General features: G+C 31.1%; 1 protein-coding gene across 1 annotated transcript in view; it reads right to left on the bottom strand.

Annotated features, from left to right (window-relative positions):
* Positions 1-18,488, bottom strand: part of LOC145263683 (uncharacterized) — a 376,378-nt gene extending 357,890 nt beyond the window's left edge. Inside the window, exon 1 of the mRNA XM_080120569.1 lies at positions 18,141-18,488. Coding sequence (XP_079976695.1) covers positions 18,141-18,362 — 222 coding nt within the window. The 5' untranslated portion in view covers positions 18,363-18,488. The remainder of the gene's footprint in view (positions 1-18,140) is intronic.
* Positions 18,489-18,962: the final 474 nt, after the last annotated feature.

Genomic DNA, 18,962 nt, shown 5'->3' with positions numbered 1-18,962 from the left:
GGTACTATTTCGGATCATGTCTACAGGGGACTATGTGGTGAGCTGAGCAGCGAGATGTTTGTTCACATTACATTTAAACTTCTGCGGTTTAAAAGCAGGACACATGAAGGGAATATCTAGCAGTACGAAACTATTACAATAAAATACATCTAGTGATCTCAACAGTGTAGCGGTGGGATTTTGCGGTTTGTTGGGTAAGTCGAAAGAATGCACGTCGAGAAGGGAAGACAGGTGCTAACAGTTTATCAGAGTATATCTAATTAAATATTTGTAAAAAACACAGGGATGCAACATTGCGGTGATGGGACAGAGATTAAAGCTTGGTTAATAGTGCGGGACACTGAAAATTCTTTTTGGACTCTAAGAGTTAGAGACTAGTGGTAGATGCACCAACCCAAATTTGGCAACAATACTCCATGCATGGTCGAATGTTGACATTATAAGGATACGTATGAGTAATATTCTAGCATGGTAGAGGGAACCCATCTTACACATTTAAATTTATAGGGGAGTTCTGCTCCATAACTGAATCAGAGGTTTAACACCGAGATGCAGCACATTGAGTCGAGGGTCACGTAGAAATCTGAATCACCTACATCCAGTGTCTTCTCCGGCGAAATTTGCATATAGATACATACTTAGTGTTTATGTAAATTCTCTAAACTTAATTGCTATAGGTAGCACACCCACATACACCAACACATTAATATTTATATCAATATAGATATTCTGTTTTAAATGCAGTTGCTTAACTTTGGTTGTCGAATTATCCGTTTATTTATACGTGATGGCAAATTACAACAATCTCACTATTTAGACGGAAGTTTTGTTCTCAATGGTGTTGGACAGAGTTACTATACATATATATATATATATATATATATATATATATATATATATATATATATATATATATTTATTCATATATATATATATATATATATATATATATATATATATGTAGAGTTGAGTGAGGAGTGTGCAACATAAATATATGTATATACATATAAAAAAAAAAATTCCAATAAGGAATAATATATATATATGTATATATATATATATATATATATATATATATATATATATATATATATATGGGTGTATGGATGTGCGTGCATGCGTGCATGCGTGCGCGTGTGTGTATGTGTGTGTGTGTAAAACTTTTGCCGATAGGGTTGAAATAAATTTATAATACGATTTTTGGTAGTCTTTCTTCTTTTAACTTTATCCTTGCTCTGTTACACATTGAGCACTCTTATTTAAGATTTCCCACAGAAATTACCCTATCCTTAACAGACACGACATAATCTATCCATCTGTCTATCTATCTATCTCTCCCTCTGTATATATATATATATATATATATATATATATATGTTTATATATTATATTTATATATATGTGTGTGTATCTATCTATCTCTCCCTCTGTATATATATATATATATATATATATATATATATATATATATATATATATATATATATATATATATCGCATGTCTGCCTATTGATGTAGTTATAAATAACGCCTCATAACTAGATAGTACGCACATTTTCTCGGATGAAATTCTATGAGAAATATAAATTAATTTTGGATTCTGAAGTTAAAAATCTCTTCGTTTTGCCAGTATTCGTGTTAGATGTTTTTTTGTTAGTCATAGCAAAGCTCTGTAACAAGATGAATCATAATTTATCTATGGTTAACGATTCATACCCTTGATTTTGGTGAATTTGTGGTCGGGTCAATTATATGGGATGCCTGGATATTATATTTTTAACGTTCAGCTATTTAATAATAAAATGCATACAATACACTCCACCTCTTTCGTTTTCTCATATATAACGTCGGTTGAATCTTTTAAAGTATATATATATATATATATATATATATATATATATATATATATATATATATATATATATATATACACCCATTGAGCTTATTATATATCTACAGTACAATAGGCATTGTTTCCTTTTAATAGTATTAATACATTTACTAATACGTTAAAATAAATTCTACTATTTAGACTCCACTTCTAATTTCCTCTAAAAACACACGCATATATATATAAATATAATATATAAACATACATATATATATATATATATATATATATATAAACATATCTATATAAACATATATACACATAAACATATCTAAATATATAAACATATCTAAATATATAAACATATATATAAACATATATATATAAACACATATATATAAACATATATATATAAACACATATATATATAAACATATATAGATATATATAAATATATATATATATATAAATATATATATAAATATATATATAAAACATATATATAAACATATATATATATAAACACATATATATAAAACATATATATAAACACATATATATACACATATATAGATATATATATAAATATATATATATATAAATATGTATATATATATATAAACATATATATAAACATATATATAAACATATATATATATAAACATATATATATATAAACATATATATAAACATATATATATAAACATATATATATATAAACATATATATATATATAAACACATATATATATCGTGACCCCTTACGTATCCCTTACGCCTTTCTTCTCTTTTTCCTTTTTTATTTTCCTTTCCTTTTCTTTTTTCTTTCTTCTTTCTCCTTTATCTTCTTTTTTAGTTGCCACTTCCTCTTCCTTCTAGTATATTTCTACCCGTCTCCTTTATCTCATTAACTTTTGGCATTCCTTTTTCCCACAGCGCCATCTATTTCTAAGTCTATAATGTCACTTAGTATCACCCTTCCGACTCCAAGTTAACGTTTTAATATTTTATTTTTTTATAATTAAAAGAAAAAAATTTTTTTTACTTCTCCATTTAAGAACAAAAAGCTCTGAATAGCAGATATAAACTTTATTTTTTTCGCTTGATGAGGAATAGTTGTTTTTTCAATAAGCCAATTTGCTCCAAAACATTAGCATATTTAGTGTAGCGAGTATGTAATATTGCCAACAAAAATAAAAAAAATTATATATATATATATATATATATATATATACATACACACACACACATATATATATATATACATATATATATATATAAAGAGAGATAGATAGAGAGAGAGAGAGAGAGAGAGAGAGAGAGAGAGAAGGAGAGTTGGAGAGAGATAGAAAGTGAGAAGTTGATATGCATATATATCTATACTCATAAATTTGTGTATTGATTTTCATAATAAAAAACCTTTTTTATTTTTGTAAAATGAAAATACAACTTTGTTATATATGGGTTGTAGAATTGCATTCATCTGCAAAATATCTAGCTAATTTGCATATTTTTAAACATTCATTTTTATTTATTTTCTTATTAGTTTTTTTTTTCGAGTTTCTTGTAGGATGATTATCTTTAGTTAACTATTGCGTGTAATTATATTCATGCAGATATTCTGCATGGTGTATACCTGCGTAATAATATTATAGTAAACACAAACCTCTTCATATTTATGCATGTGTACACGTATTTGTTTATATAATATTGCCTAACCAAATCCTCTGTCAGTTTTTGGTCTACAGAGATTAAACTTCATACATAGGCTAATCAAACCCATGCAAACTTTAGGATTTAGGATTTAGCCGGGTAAAATCTGTGCAAAAGTGTGAAAATTAAAAAAAGGAATTTGTCAGGTGAAGGTAAAACGAGGGTATTACGAATACGTATTGCGTAACATAATAGGTATTAGTTTTAATATTTAGCCTTGCAGCAAACATGTCTCCTTAGCTTAGGCATTAATGTCAAATGTAAATCGTAAGCTAAGCGTTTTAGTTTCGATTCTCGGTGTTGGCGCCCGAGTCATTTTTTAAACGTTTTAAATCATTACTACATGTTGGGTTCAATATGTTATAATAAATACGAAATCTGCATTAATCAAAATATTATATTTAAGCGTATTTTACAACCGGGCGATGCATATATATATATATATATATATATATATATATATATATATATATATATATATATATATATATATATATATATACTTGTTTATTGTTATATAAACATGCTCACATCCCGCTGCTACAAATAGCCACTTGTTTCAATCAAACAACAGATATCATCAGGCAGCGACTTGACTATTCAAAAGTTCAATGAATAACCTTATAGTTTATAACCTAATAGTTTATTCATTGAACTTTTGAATAGTCAAGTCGCTGCCTGATGATATCTGTTGTTTGATTGAAACAAGTGGCTATTTGTAGCAGCGGAATGTGAGCATGTTTATATAACAATAAACAAGTATTATCAGCTCTTTTTATTGAGCACTATTTAACAACCTCGTTGAATTCATTAGTCCATTACTTTTGAATATAAAAAAAACCCGAGTATATATATATATATATATATATATATATATATATGCATATATATATATATATATATATATATATATATATATATATATATATATACATACGCGTGTATGTGTGTGTGTGTGTTCGCTCGCGCACGTGTGTGTTACAGAAAATCAGAAGGTCATAGGTACATTCGGTTTCAAATCCAAACCAGGAAACCTATAATTGGTCTTTTTTTCCCCCGTTTATGTCTACTTTATTTGACGTGAATACGACGGTAATGATATTTTGTTATTGCATATAATTTTTTAAAATTTTCTTAATATTCCATCGTTTTTATAGGGTTCTCTCGCACAAGTTTTACACACACACACACACACACACACACACACACACACACACACACACACACACACATATATAATTTGAAGTTGCTATTTTGCAAAGAAAGGGTAACCAGTGAAATATAACGAGGTTAATACAAGAGTGCTCAATACGAAAGTAGAGCAAGTTACATTTTAAATTTGTCTTTACATAAGCAATAATTTGTTGCTACACAGTCATGAGCATGTTTTGGTCTTCTAGTATTTAGTAACTAGAGACCTCTTCAGGCAACAACGTTTATTTTCGAAAGGGTTTTAAAATAAACGTTGTTGGCTGAAGAGGTTTCTAGTTACTAAATACAAGAAAACTGAAACATGCTCTTGACTGTGTAGCAACAAATTACATATATATATATGCATATGTATATATTTAAATGTTGTTTGGTTTGGTTTTAGCGATATGTTTTGAATGAATTCAATTATTTACGAACGTGCATTTTTACCTAAATGCGAGTTGGGAATAATTTTCCCTTTTAACCAATCTGGTACCCCCACATTGGGAGCGGTATATATTATTTTTAAAATGTAATTATCAACTGACACGTGTTTCGTCGTCTACGACTCATCAGAGTGGCTCATATATATATATATATATATATATATATATATATATATATATATATAGAGAGAGAGAGAGAGAGAGAGAGAGAGAGAGAGAGAGATAATTGTAACATTCCGAATATTTGGATCTAACAGTCGTTTTCAGTGCAAAATGATTAGTTACTGCTGAATAACCGAATCTGTCGTATAATACGAAGTCATAAAACCATGAAATTCATGCGGTCGAAATGTTACCAATATTGATTAGCAATTATCATAATAAAATTTGAATACTATTATTTTTGCTTTACATTTTATAGTATTGGACACTTTTAGGCTCGCTGCGTAATATACAGCAAGTTTATCCCAAAACTCTAACGTGATGTTTACAAATAGGAATAGAGAAATATTGTTTTTATATATTGCTATATAATTCCGAAACACATACAATTTTATGTGCTTGACGAATATTCGCCCAAGGACGGGTAAAATGAACCATTTTTATATCGGGTTACGAAGATTGAAATTAAGATAGAATGGTACTACACCTTATGTCTAGAATTGTTATTCAAATTTTCATCAAAATTCATGATTGTAATATTAGAAATAGATCTAAAATCTAAGCCTTCAACTTAAAAGATATAAATAATTTAAATCAAAATATAGTTATCTGCCTCCAATGGCAAGAAGATGTGACACAAGGTTATGGAAGTACGATTTAAAACGTCAGCATCATCAGGAAAGGGCACACGGGTCTTCAAAAATGTCTGGACATCCCCATCGGCATTCCCCGGTTAGAGCGTCTTAGGCAATTAGTAATAAAATAACACCTTCTTAAAAGGTAAAAACAAAATGTTTAAAAAAAGATGAGAAGCCAAAGCCTGGGAAGATGAATCTCCTAGAAATGCACACGACCATATCTCAGTAATTAATTCTTTTTTGTTTTCGCTCTTTTTCATCCCAAAGAAAATGTATTGCAAGTTGGAACATAAGGGATCGTGTGTAACAGAGAACTGTGGGGAGTTGAGTAACGAGATGTCTATTCACATTACATTTAAACTTTTGCTGGTTAGTATAATTAGGGAAACCGGAAACACGGAGGTAATTCCAAAATCTAGTAGGAAAGATTAGTAAATGACTTTCAATATTTTTATTAATATAGCACTCTGCTGGGGTTCACTCCCAATATATATATATATATATATATATATATATATATATATATATATATATATATATATATATATATCAGCCATCTCCGCACTCACCGATGATGACTACTCTCACCTCACATTACAGGGTAATCAGATGGTCCTCATCGTTCCGACGGACGAACAACACACACACACACACACACACACACACACACACACACACACACACACACACACACATATATATATATAGTATTAAGTTATGAAAATATATATGGCATATATATTTTCTTTTCATAACTTAATACCTATCTCTACCTATGTATTGAGCACTGTTGAAGTAAATACTGAATTTTACACATAAAATTATATCTCCGTATATTAATTTATGTGATTACATGAATTAATCATATGTGTATGTGTGTGTGTGTGTGTGTGTGTGTGTGTGTGTGTGTGTGTGGTATGGAAATATACGCATAACAATAATGTACACACAAGGGTTTGTGTTTCATTATTGTGAGAAATAATTAAGCTAATTGCAAAGAGTTTTATGGTTTTCTCCAAATTTCCAAAAGAAAAAACAAATACAATAATATTACGATCCTCAATGTCGACTGTAATGGATCGTCCGATAAAATTTGAGAAAGAAAGAAAATCATTCCAAAACTTTAATTCATCTCGAATGGATCAAAGAGAATTGCAGACTACATTGTTATGATGACTGAACTTATGCATTCATGACCTAAACTTTCATCTCTCTGTTGCAGATATTGACGGTGTGAGACTCTAAAAAATGAACACTTCCACAGACGTAAGAGATGCATCATTGAATTCCACCATGCAGAGAAATTCAACTGATCAACATTCACCGGCGCCTGTTGAACGTTTACGAAGCCAATGTCGGTACAGTTAGGAACTGGGTTCGTCGATTTCTAGGGTGATGATAGGGATGTGAGTGGCAAAACCCGCCCAGGAAACCCCTGCACAGTCACTACTATATTGCTGGCAAAAATGGAGAATGGTAGTGAAGATGTGGAAAAAAAGTTCTGGAGCCGAGAAGGTCGCTCGTTGTAATGGTACCACTCCCATCTTTGTAACTTTTCAAATTTAGTTTTTTTTTGTTAAAAACAGGATGCATTACTTTGGGAATAAACTTTCTCTCTCTCTCTCTCTCTCTCTCTCTCTCTTTCTCTCTCTCGCTCCCTCTCTCACTCTTTCTCTCTCTCACACACACACACACACTCCCTTTCTCTCTCCCATTTCCTCCTTCTGTATATATTCTTCCAAACTTTCCTTCCTCCAATTGTGTATAGATAGATAGATAGATTGATAAATAAATAGATACATAATGGTTGTTTACTCGGTTTTGAGCATGGCCACTTTTTATGGTATACAACCTCTTAGTAGCGCAGATGTAGCTGTTTACGCTTGCTACATTTTTACCAACAACATCCCACATGTGGCTGCTGTTAGGATGATGCTGATGGGATGCCACAACTAAAGTTACGTCATGGCTGCACTTAATTCTGTCGCACCTGCACTCGGTGGTTATTTGCCAAGCTAGCACGAGACATGATTACCAAATTGTAGTAGGTGGTGCAAAAATAATGTCGTTTTATATATATTGTTAAACGTCAAAAGACGACAATATTTTTGCACCAATCTAATAAATTTGCAATGTTAGCTGTAGTTGTTCTACCGCCACCCACAACTCTGTATGTTTCAATAAGCTTAGCATGCAGCACGCTACACACATAGTTAATATATATGGAAAGATATCCATACATATATTGGTTTCCAATTCTGGGGTCTGGGTTTCGAATCTCGCTAGGTACAGTCAGGCTTACGAGTTGTAAACAACGAAATAGGTATGAATGGAAAAATTAACTTTAAAAAAAAATGTATATACGTTTCTACTAATTTATGGCATCACAGTGATGAAGGGGAAATTATTCCCAATTATTATTAAGATAAGAATACACTTTCGTATGAATAACTGAATTTGGTCAGAAGTATTGTAAACAATATTAAACAAATAAATGATATATATCTATCCATTATTTTCTTTCACTCTCTCTCTCTCTCATATATATATATATATATATATATATATATATATATATATATATAGAGAGAGAGAGAGAGAGAGAGAGAGAGACAGACAGACAGACAGACAGACAGACAGACAGTTTTTCCATATATTTATATATATATATAATCATAGACAGCTTTTCCACCTTCTTTACGTTCTTTTTCAAAATCCTTTCGACAATAGTCAATTATGAATTTGGCATATTAGTCAGCTCGTCACGGGCACGAGGAGATTTATAGTGTGATTATTTTCGTTTGCCTTACTAAAAATATACCTGTTAAAACTAAGTTCCATGAAAACATTTCTGTTTCATACCCAAAGAAAATTGCCTGATGATTTTCGATCAGGAATGAAACACAAACTTAAGTTCATACAACTCTACTCATATATGTCCCGTATTGTTGAAGTAAATACTAAAACATGCATTACATACTTGGTATATTATTTTATTATTTTATAATATATGTTTGCTTATAATAAATTATTCCTATATATAGTGCACGCTTAAATATCTATCTATCTCTCTATATATGTGTATATATATATAAATATATATATTATAATAATAATAATAATAATAATTATTATTATTATTATTATTATTATTATTATTATTATTATTAAATTAAGGTAAACAACATTAGCATTATGATCTTTAACCTTTAAAGATAAGGCATCAACTTAAACCAAAGGTTGTTTTTTATTGCCTGATGAGTTTTTTTAAAACTGAAACAATAGATTTATTGTAGCGACTAATGGTAATTTTGATTACCTCAATTGAATGAAATAATATCTTGCACTTTCCTTGAGCAATATCACCAACCTTGATGGGTTTTACTTTTGGATAATTTTAACTTTGGATGAGATATATATATATATATATATATATATATATATATATATATATATATATATATATATATACACACACATATATACATATGTATGTATATATGTATGTATATATATGTATATATATGTATATATATATATATTTATGTATACATATACATATATATCTTGTTCAAAGTTAAAAATAAAATTATATATATATATGTATATATATATATATATATATGTGTGTGTGTGTGCGTGTGTGTGTTTTATTTCAGAGGTTCGAGTACTCTATTTACTTTCTTCTCGCAAAGATTGAGTTAAATACATCGTCAGTTTTTACTGCGGGCAAGATCCAGTGTACCCCCCCCCCCGAAAAAAAATAATTAATATTCACAGAAGTTCACTTTTTCGTGAATTTGATTTTTTTAATTCAAATATTAATGGAAACTAATAAAAAAAAACAACTTAAAAATGCAAAACTTTATTATTAATTGATCGTATGACGGAATGAAGAAATAATAAAAAAAAAACGAAGAATTTTTACAGTACTCTCCGTGATTCGAACCCGCTGCTTTGTAATCGAAACACGGATAACAGATTACGGTATGACAAATCAGGCATCAATTCATCAACAAAGGGAAAGGCTCCCTATTTTTTTAGAACGTCGTATTTTTGTGATTCTTTATTTGTTTGTTCATATTTGTTTATTTATTCAAATCGTCACAATTGTTGAATTAGTCGTCTTCTTATAAATGAACTAAAACCATGTTACACCAGGCGTCTTCTTCTATATGCAACCAGATATATATATATATATATATATATATATATATATATATATAATCATCATCATCATCATCATCATCGTCGTCATCATCATCATCATCATGCCAACACCATCACCAGCATCACCATTGTTAAACGCATCCCTACCGAATGCAACAGCAACCGTATCATATGATTCATCATTTCTCTCCTTTGAAAAGCCTTACTCTCCTTTTGTTCAAAACGAAGAGCTTAAAACCGCTTCCCTAGTCGACTCCCACTATGTTTCTTTCGATGCATGCGGGAGGCTCGTTTATACGACTGTCGGTGCGTATGCGTGCGTGCACATTGTTCCTTTTCATGGCACCGAATGCATGTTCCTTAAAGATGCAACAACAAACGTTCTACGTTTTATGAAATTAATAAAACATCGTTTAATCATTAATCGTTGCAAGTAGTCGCATTATTATTCAAAATAGCATATGTGACCCTGTAGATCCTCATTTTATTCAAAGTGTTGTGTATTTATCTGTTTACCAACGACTACATGTGAATAACCATGAGAACATCTCTTATAGGTGTCTGTCTGAAGCCGAAACCACCTTTTAAGGCTCAATTCAGTTTACTATTTCAAACTAATGTGTAGTATCTGGTATGTTGACATTATACTATCCTCCCAAGCGTTATCTTTTCCTTTTTGAAACGAATCAGTGAATTATATGTTCTGTTGTAAAACCATTCTCCGTGGCATTACGTATCTATGTGTTACCCAAAAACCTTCTTCCCAGGAATTATCTCCCCCTTAAAGGTGTATATATGTGTATATATGTTTGTGTTGAATATACTACAGTATGCTTGCTTCCCACGAGGACTGAGTTAGAGAGAAGTTCGGGGTTTTTTTTATATGGGGAAAATTTAGCTTCCTACAAAGGGAAACCCTGAATTGGAACAAAAATTAACATTGACTGCCTGGAAGAATACTCTTCACAAAACGAGGACCGGAAACCGACATTGCATTTTGCTCATAGCCAAAAGATTAAGACACGCGGTATATGTATCACTGAAGTTCGTGATTTCCTATAAAAGCTACGTGTTTATGTTACAAAACGAGAACATTAAAAAAGCTGCATTTTTTGTGGTGTTTTCTCGTTTGTTTTTCTGATACGCATGCCGGCGCTAACCGGAGACATTCTTTATCTTAATCATGAATTTTGTTTGCTAAGAGATCGTCTTGTCCATTTTCTTGAAGTGTTTTTATTGATCATCATTAATATGTTTACAGAGAATACTAGAGTACAATTGATTTCCTGCATTCCACGTGTATAACAGAAAGATATCAATTTAAGTCTATTTTAATATGAACTCTATATATAGATAGATTTTATATATATATATATATATATATATATATATATATATATATATATATATATATATATATATATATATATATATATGTATATAGCCTGACTACGCATACAGAGAAGAAACGCGGAAAATTCAGTTTATGTTAATTACCATGTATATTTTCATAACTTACTATATATGTATGCAAATATCATACGTGCACCTGCACGTATGTGTGTGTGTGTGTACATATATATATATATGTGTGCGTGTGTATCTGTGTGTGTGTGTGAAAAATATAACATATATACATATTATTTCTTATTGTTTATTTTCTTTTATTCACATTTTCTCCTGGCTGGGATTCGAGCATAGTAGATATTCACCCGCTGTCTCAAATATTTCGGCCGTCCTTTTAAGTGTAACTGTTTGTATGCGACTTGCACTTGATTCATCAGGTATATTGCAAGCAGTTTAGAATTTCTGTTTCATGAGTCTGGTTGTTGCTCTAATTGCTGGACTAATAGATGATTTTCCTAAGATCCAGTTTGTTTCATGTTGCATATAAGACCTTGGTATTTCGTCATATTATATATATATATATATATATATATATATATATATATATATATATATATATATATATATATAAAATAGGTTAAGAAATTCCAACGAAAGAAAGATGTATATTTAAATAAGGGAGTAGTCACCAACAATGTGTATTTTTTAACATTATTTTATTATTCCGTGTCTTGGTTTTTCATTGAGAATTATGTTTGGATCATTGTAATAATGTTTTTAAGTCATTGAAATCGTTTTTACGCGCGTTTCAGACGTTCTGTGATGCGTCCTCTTCAGAAATTATTTGTGTTGAATATACTACAGTGTGCTTGCTTCGCACACATTTGAAAATAAAAAAGTACACATTGTTGGTGACTACTCCCTTATTTAAACATATTTATATATATATATATATATATATGTGTGTGTGTGTGTGTGTGTGCGTGCGTGTGTGTGTGCGTGTGTGTGTGTGTGTGTGTTATATGTAAGTTTCCAAAATTCGAATTGGTCGAGATCAATCCGAAGAGAAATGCTTCGGCTAATTATATAATTTTATAGACTTTTAAATATATAAGACGTTATGATTCCGTTACGTTTAATGCATTTAATATATTGAGCAACTAATCAGGATTTTAACATAACAACATTTAATTAATTTACTGTCAATAGTATTTCGGGTAAAACGAAGCCTTTCTTAATTATTTTAATGAAAAATATTTCCCTGTAAGTAGTGCATGTGTATGCGTGTGTGCGTGTATGTGTTTGTGTGTGTATGTATGTGTGTGTATGTGTGTGTGTGTGCTTGCATGATAACCTTTTTATACACATGCTGAAATAAGTTAATTTACTATTTCAGCTTAATAATTATTATAGCAAATAATTGTATATATATATATATATATATATATATATATATTGAGTTTTGGTATTTACTTGAACAGATCCAGTATAGTTGTAGTAGTATCAGTAGTAGTAGTAGTAGTAGTAGTAGTAGTAGTAGTAGTAGTAGTAGAGATATACTGATAGCAAGTAAGCCCCACAATAAACCTTGATTACTCTTTGTTGGGGTAAATAATGAGACTAAGTATATCTTCACCTTTCTCAAGGTATATATATATATGTGTGTGTGTGTGTGTGCGTATATAAAGTGTATGTGTGTATGAGAAAAAGATAGACAGAGAGAGAGAGATTTAGAGAGAGAGAGAGAGAGTCGGATCACTTATATCATTTCGATACGCTCACCCTCACCATATTTAGTCACACTTGGAATAGTGATACGGCGAAAGAGAGGTCTCAGTACAACTAATATATATATATATATATATATATATATATATATATATATATATATATATATATATATATATATATAATCAGCTTTGGGGTACTCTGTCGAAAAATAAATTTTACATGTAAATTTTCATTTAAGGTTTCCATTTATGCTTCTTGTATTAAGCTCCACTCCCTTTTGTCGTCGTATTGAGCTTTTATTTGGTTGGGATATATTAACTTTTGTCCAATAATTTTCTTTTTGTCTGCATATATATGTATATATATATATATATATATATATATATATATATATATATATATAATCTGCTGAAGGCTTTGTTCAAAGCAATGCCGCTGTACAAGCAACATCTATTCTATAAATATTTTTATTCCACACACACACACACACACACACACACATATATATGTGTGTGTGTGTGTGTGTGTGTGTGTGTGAAATAAAAATATTTATAGAATAGCTGTCGCTTGTACCGCGGCATTGCTTTGAACAAAGCCTTCAGCAGATTATATATATATATATATATATATATATATATATATATATATATGTAGTACATATATATGTATATATTCTATTTATATATACTCTTATATTTTAATATACTACACTATATATCTATATATATATATATATATATATATATATATATATATATATATATATACTTTTATCAATTTCTTCATTTTATTCATCCCTGCCGCCAGCTATGCTTTCAAGGGCAGATTATCTTTATTATGTAAACAGATTGCAACCTACGCAACTGTGGCGTACGTCTAGCACTGTGCGACGACAACCAACTCCGACAAACATCAGTAAAAAACACATCTAAGAATGCTTTTACCCACGTGAATATGCATCCATTTAGCCAATACTTCCCCCAAATCGTGTTAATTACCTATATAAGTAATACACCAGTCTACCTTTGTACACCGAGTTTGAGGTTATATTAACTATTACTGTCGTAGATGTATTTGTGTCACTAGTAGTTTAAATAGCATAGTTTATCGTTGTTGCTATTATTACTATTACCCTTATTATTATTCAGTACTATTTTCACGATTAATATTATTTTACTCGTACTCACTGAGAGCTCTCACACACGCTGTTATCAGTGATTGGCCACTTATAACAGCCGGTGATGTTTAATGGAGTATAAGTGACACCAAGTCTTCTCGTATTTCCAGAAGTGTAAGCACAAGATCAATTGTGGGTTTGATTTAATAGTAAACATAAGACCCGAATTCATTCATTCCGTATGAATCAGATGCTGACGTTGGTTTCTCCGATATCTTCCGTTAGATTTTTTTTTTTTTAGAAAGACGGTACTCACAGGAAAATCAAATGAAGGTTGCCAACATTTTAAGTAAAACTGTTTCTGTGTAACGAATTGGACTCGAACTTGGCACACCCACGTTTTCAGTCCATGTCATTAACCACGTAGCCATTGTTACCCCCATTGCAGTCCCGATATTGTTATTATTTGTAGGAGGACCGAGTGGAAATTCCACGATTGTAAACTAGATCCTCCCTTTTTACTGTACAAATACTTGTTAGATAAATAAATCATTTAATAAGTAAAACAAACATTTGCGCCTTTTAATCTAACCTATTATGAGAATATAAATAACTTACTTTTTAAATTTATATCAGTTAATTGTCTTAAAATAAAAATAATGGTTATGCCACGAGTTAATTATATAAAACTGTTTACGTAAGGATGAAATTCAATTTATGGCCGTCTATTCGATTTTGGAACAATTCATTTTGCAATGGATAAAATCTGACTTTTTATCAAACAAAAGTTTCACAGTTACTTCTTTTAATTAACTATTCGAGGATTGGATGATTTCGTTTTTTTTGTTGTTTTTTTTGTCAAATAGACGTGAAAGCTGATAGTGTTCGGACGAACACGAAATGCCTTTGCGTATAATAATAATAATAATAATAATAATAATAATAATAATTTACACAAGTCATCATCCGTGATTACTAACTTGGAGTTTGAGTGACAATAAGTCTCTCCGAATTTCCAGTATTCTTCGCCCGTTTCGATCACTATCTCGCAACAGTCTGCATACCTTTAATTTCTCGATGCATCGAGCATTGATCTGGAATAAGGGTGGCTATAGCCCCCCCCTCTACCATGCCAACATCACAGTAATTTCTCCAGCCTTCCAGTGGAGGTCTGGTTAGTGCTCTCCCTCTTCGGTCTTTCCATCTTCCTTGCCCCGTCATTACTCTTTTGTGTAGTACGAGCTTATTATTATTATTATTATTATTATTATTATTATTATTATTATTATTATTATTACTATTGCTGTTATTATTATTATTATTATTATTATTGCTGTTATTATTATTATTATTATTATTGTTATTATTGTTATTATTATTATTATTGTTGTTGTTGTTGTTGTTAACATTATTATTATTATTTTCATCCTCCTTGATCCTTGAAACATTGGGTTTTATATCAACCGAATCTGTTAGTAGCAATAGCTTTAATAGTAGTAGTAGTAGTAGTAGTAGTAGTAGATGTGGAGGTAAATATATGTCATAATAATAGGAAACGTAAGAAGGTAGATGAAAAACACGGCATCATATAAAACATTGTTGTACACGTAATCCTTTATTTATGGTGAATTTTAGGGAGACTAAAATGCACCTGATGGAAATGATTTATTATATTTTTTCTACATTCCAAAGTTTCAAAATAGTCCAACAACGGTAGTATTGATCGCTTCTTCCCGGGTCCGGGTTGTGCGTAGATTCCCACCTGTTCATCGCAGAAATTACGTAAGTACGTATATAACAGTATCCGCCACACTATAATGATTACCGTCGAGTATTTATTTGTATACATATATGTATACATCTATGTATATATGTTTATCTCTGTGCATGTATGTATATATATATATATATGCATGTATTATGTATATATATATATATATATATATATGCATGTATGTATATCTATGTATGCATATATCTATGCATGTATGTATATATCTATATCTATGTATGTATATATATCTATACCTATGCATGTATGTATATATGTATGTATATATCTATGCATGTATGTATGTATGTATGTATGTATGTATGTATGTATGTATAAACCCGACTAGTACTAGATAAATGACCATTTAGGAGTCTAGGCGCTGTATGTGCTGTCCGTTTAACTTGGCATTGTTTCAGTCGTCCTAAACCTCCACTTGCCACTGGTATTTAACAACGCCGACTCAGGAGAGGTATGGAAGATTGCGCAACTCTTACCATAAAACTTCGATGCGCAGGCACTCTTACAGTGAGTATCCATAGTTTGTCAAGACTGAAGGAAGCTATTATATATATATATATATATATATATATATATATATATATATATATTTTGTGTACAGAAAGTTGTTAGTTGAGACAGATCATTGGTGCCGTCGGTTTCAAGCCCGACAATACGGCCTGTTTAAGGTATCCTTACCAAGCTCTCTTCAGCCAATATTCGTCTCCTTGTAATTGAGCACTCTGCTGGAATTCTTTTTCCAAAAAAAACTAATCATATATATATATGTGTGTGTGTGTGTGTGTGTGTGTGTGTGTGTTTGTGTGTGTGTGTTTGTGTGTGTGTGTGTATGTGTGTGTGTGTGTAGTGAGTGAGTGAAACACGTGCTTTTTTTTCCATTCCCCATCCCACCAAACGATTTCAAGTGATGAGGGGAAGTGAGAAAGCAAATAACATGTCAGCCAACAACAACTTCATAATAAAAACGAATAAAAACGATTTCGAATAGTAATCCTTCACCATAAGATTAAAGATCGACGGTTTGGTGTTTTTCTTCATCAGAAATGATAATAATTCATATATGAAATATTAAATTATTGATGCAATTCTGCGATTTTATATCAATATTTTATGAATATATCTAATTAATTAATAATCTAAATATAAACAACACTATATTGTAAACTCCCCAGTTTAACGTTACTTTTGACGGATGATGTACAGCAGGTGTATAATTAATACATAATTCTCCGCGATATGCTGCCTCGGTGCAAATCAAAGACGGACCCTAAAATAAATTAGAAAAACGATCCTTTGTTTTCCTACAGCAAAAACGTTTAGAAAAATATTGTGCGGATAATTATAAAAATCCAAAACTGGATTTAAAAGGTCTTCATTAATATGAATAGGTTTATAAAAAAAAAAATTATTAATACACCCAATAACAACAAAACAAGTTTTCTCATTCAGCGACTATCGATTTCCGCCGCCAAAATCGAATAATAATAATAAAAAAAAAACCTAAACCGACATTTAATAAGAGATGTTCCTATTTACAATGCCTATGTTAACGTGTTCGGTTTACAAACGGGCGCGCGCACGCGCACACGTGCTAGGCGGGAAAAGAGTAAAGGTTTGAGGAGTCGAGTTTCTATGGACGTGGTAGGAGGCTGACGTATACGAATGTCGGAACAGCGCGTGTGTGTGTGTGTGTGTGTGTGTGTGTGTGTGTGTGTGTGTGTTTGTTATGCGTTCGTTCGGGCCGCGTAAATAAACGCGTATGTTTTTACTATTATCTCGTTCTTCTTCGTTAAAATATTTATATAGATAGATAGATAGATAGATAGATAGATAGATAGATTATTAGCTTAATTTGTTTTTGTTTGAAACAAAAAAAAAATGTGTATATATATTCCATGCTAATTTTTATACTATCACCCCTCCCCCTTTTTGTGTTTTTTTTCTCTCTCTTTATAATTTTGACTATTTGTTTGCATGTTTGTAAGTAGTAGTTAGCTACTCACTATTTTATGATTGAGGTGATCCAATTCCCTTTCGGTCACTTTTCTTCGATGCTGTTCTTGTCTCTGGCGTTTGTATTCATTATACTTGTACACCAAATACATCCCAGGTAAGGCTAACGCCGGTAATGGCTTCGTAGCCGGTGATGCTGGCCGGTTGGGAGGCATGTTTTTGGCCTGATCTGTGCCGTTCCATAAGAAGAACTGATGATGTTGCCTCTGCATTATTGGTTTTCTTCACGAGCTAAGTAAAGAATCAATGAACGATGACGTAGGCCGTCGAACGAGCCTTTCGGGATGCGGCGGCGTCGACGGCCGCGGCAGCGGCGCTCGCATACGATTGGTTGAAACTAAACATGGCGTGCGCGTGCTCTCCCACCATCTTATTCTACTTGTGGCAATGACGCCCCCCCCCCCACTCCCCATACTCAGTCATCGTCTCTCTCCGTATATATATCGTTATCTCTCCATCTGTCTGTCTGCCTCTTTTGCTGTCTCTCTCGATATATATCTATGTTCTTAATTAAATTAACTATCATTCTAATTTTTCCTCTTCCCCTCCGTCTCCGTGTCTATCTGCCTATTTACTTATTTATTTGTCTATGTATGTATGTATGTATGTATGTATGTATGTATGTATGTATCTATCTATCTATCTATCTATCTATCTATATACCTACTTATCTATCTATCTATCTATCTATCTCCTCAATTAAATCTACCTTTTCAATTAAATCATCTATTTTCTTTTTACCACCGCATCTATCTATTTGTCTGTCTGTCTGTCTGTCTGTCTATCTATCAATCTATCTATCTATCTATCTC

Source organism: Euprymna scolopes, chromosome 39 (assembly GCF_053919585.1).
Source record: "Euprymna scolopes isolate OS-2025 chromosome 39, ASM5391958v1, whole genome shotgun sequence".
In the NCBI taxonomy this organism is placed as follows: Eukaryota; Metazoa; Mollusca; class Cephalopoda; order Sepiida; family Sepiolidae; genus Euprymna; species Euprymna scolopes.
The sequence above is the reverse complement of the archived record's forward strand: the minus strand, read 5'-3'. Positions and strand labels throughout refer to the sequence as shown.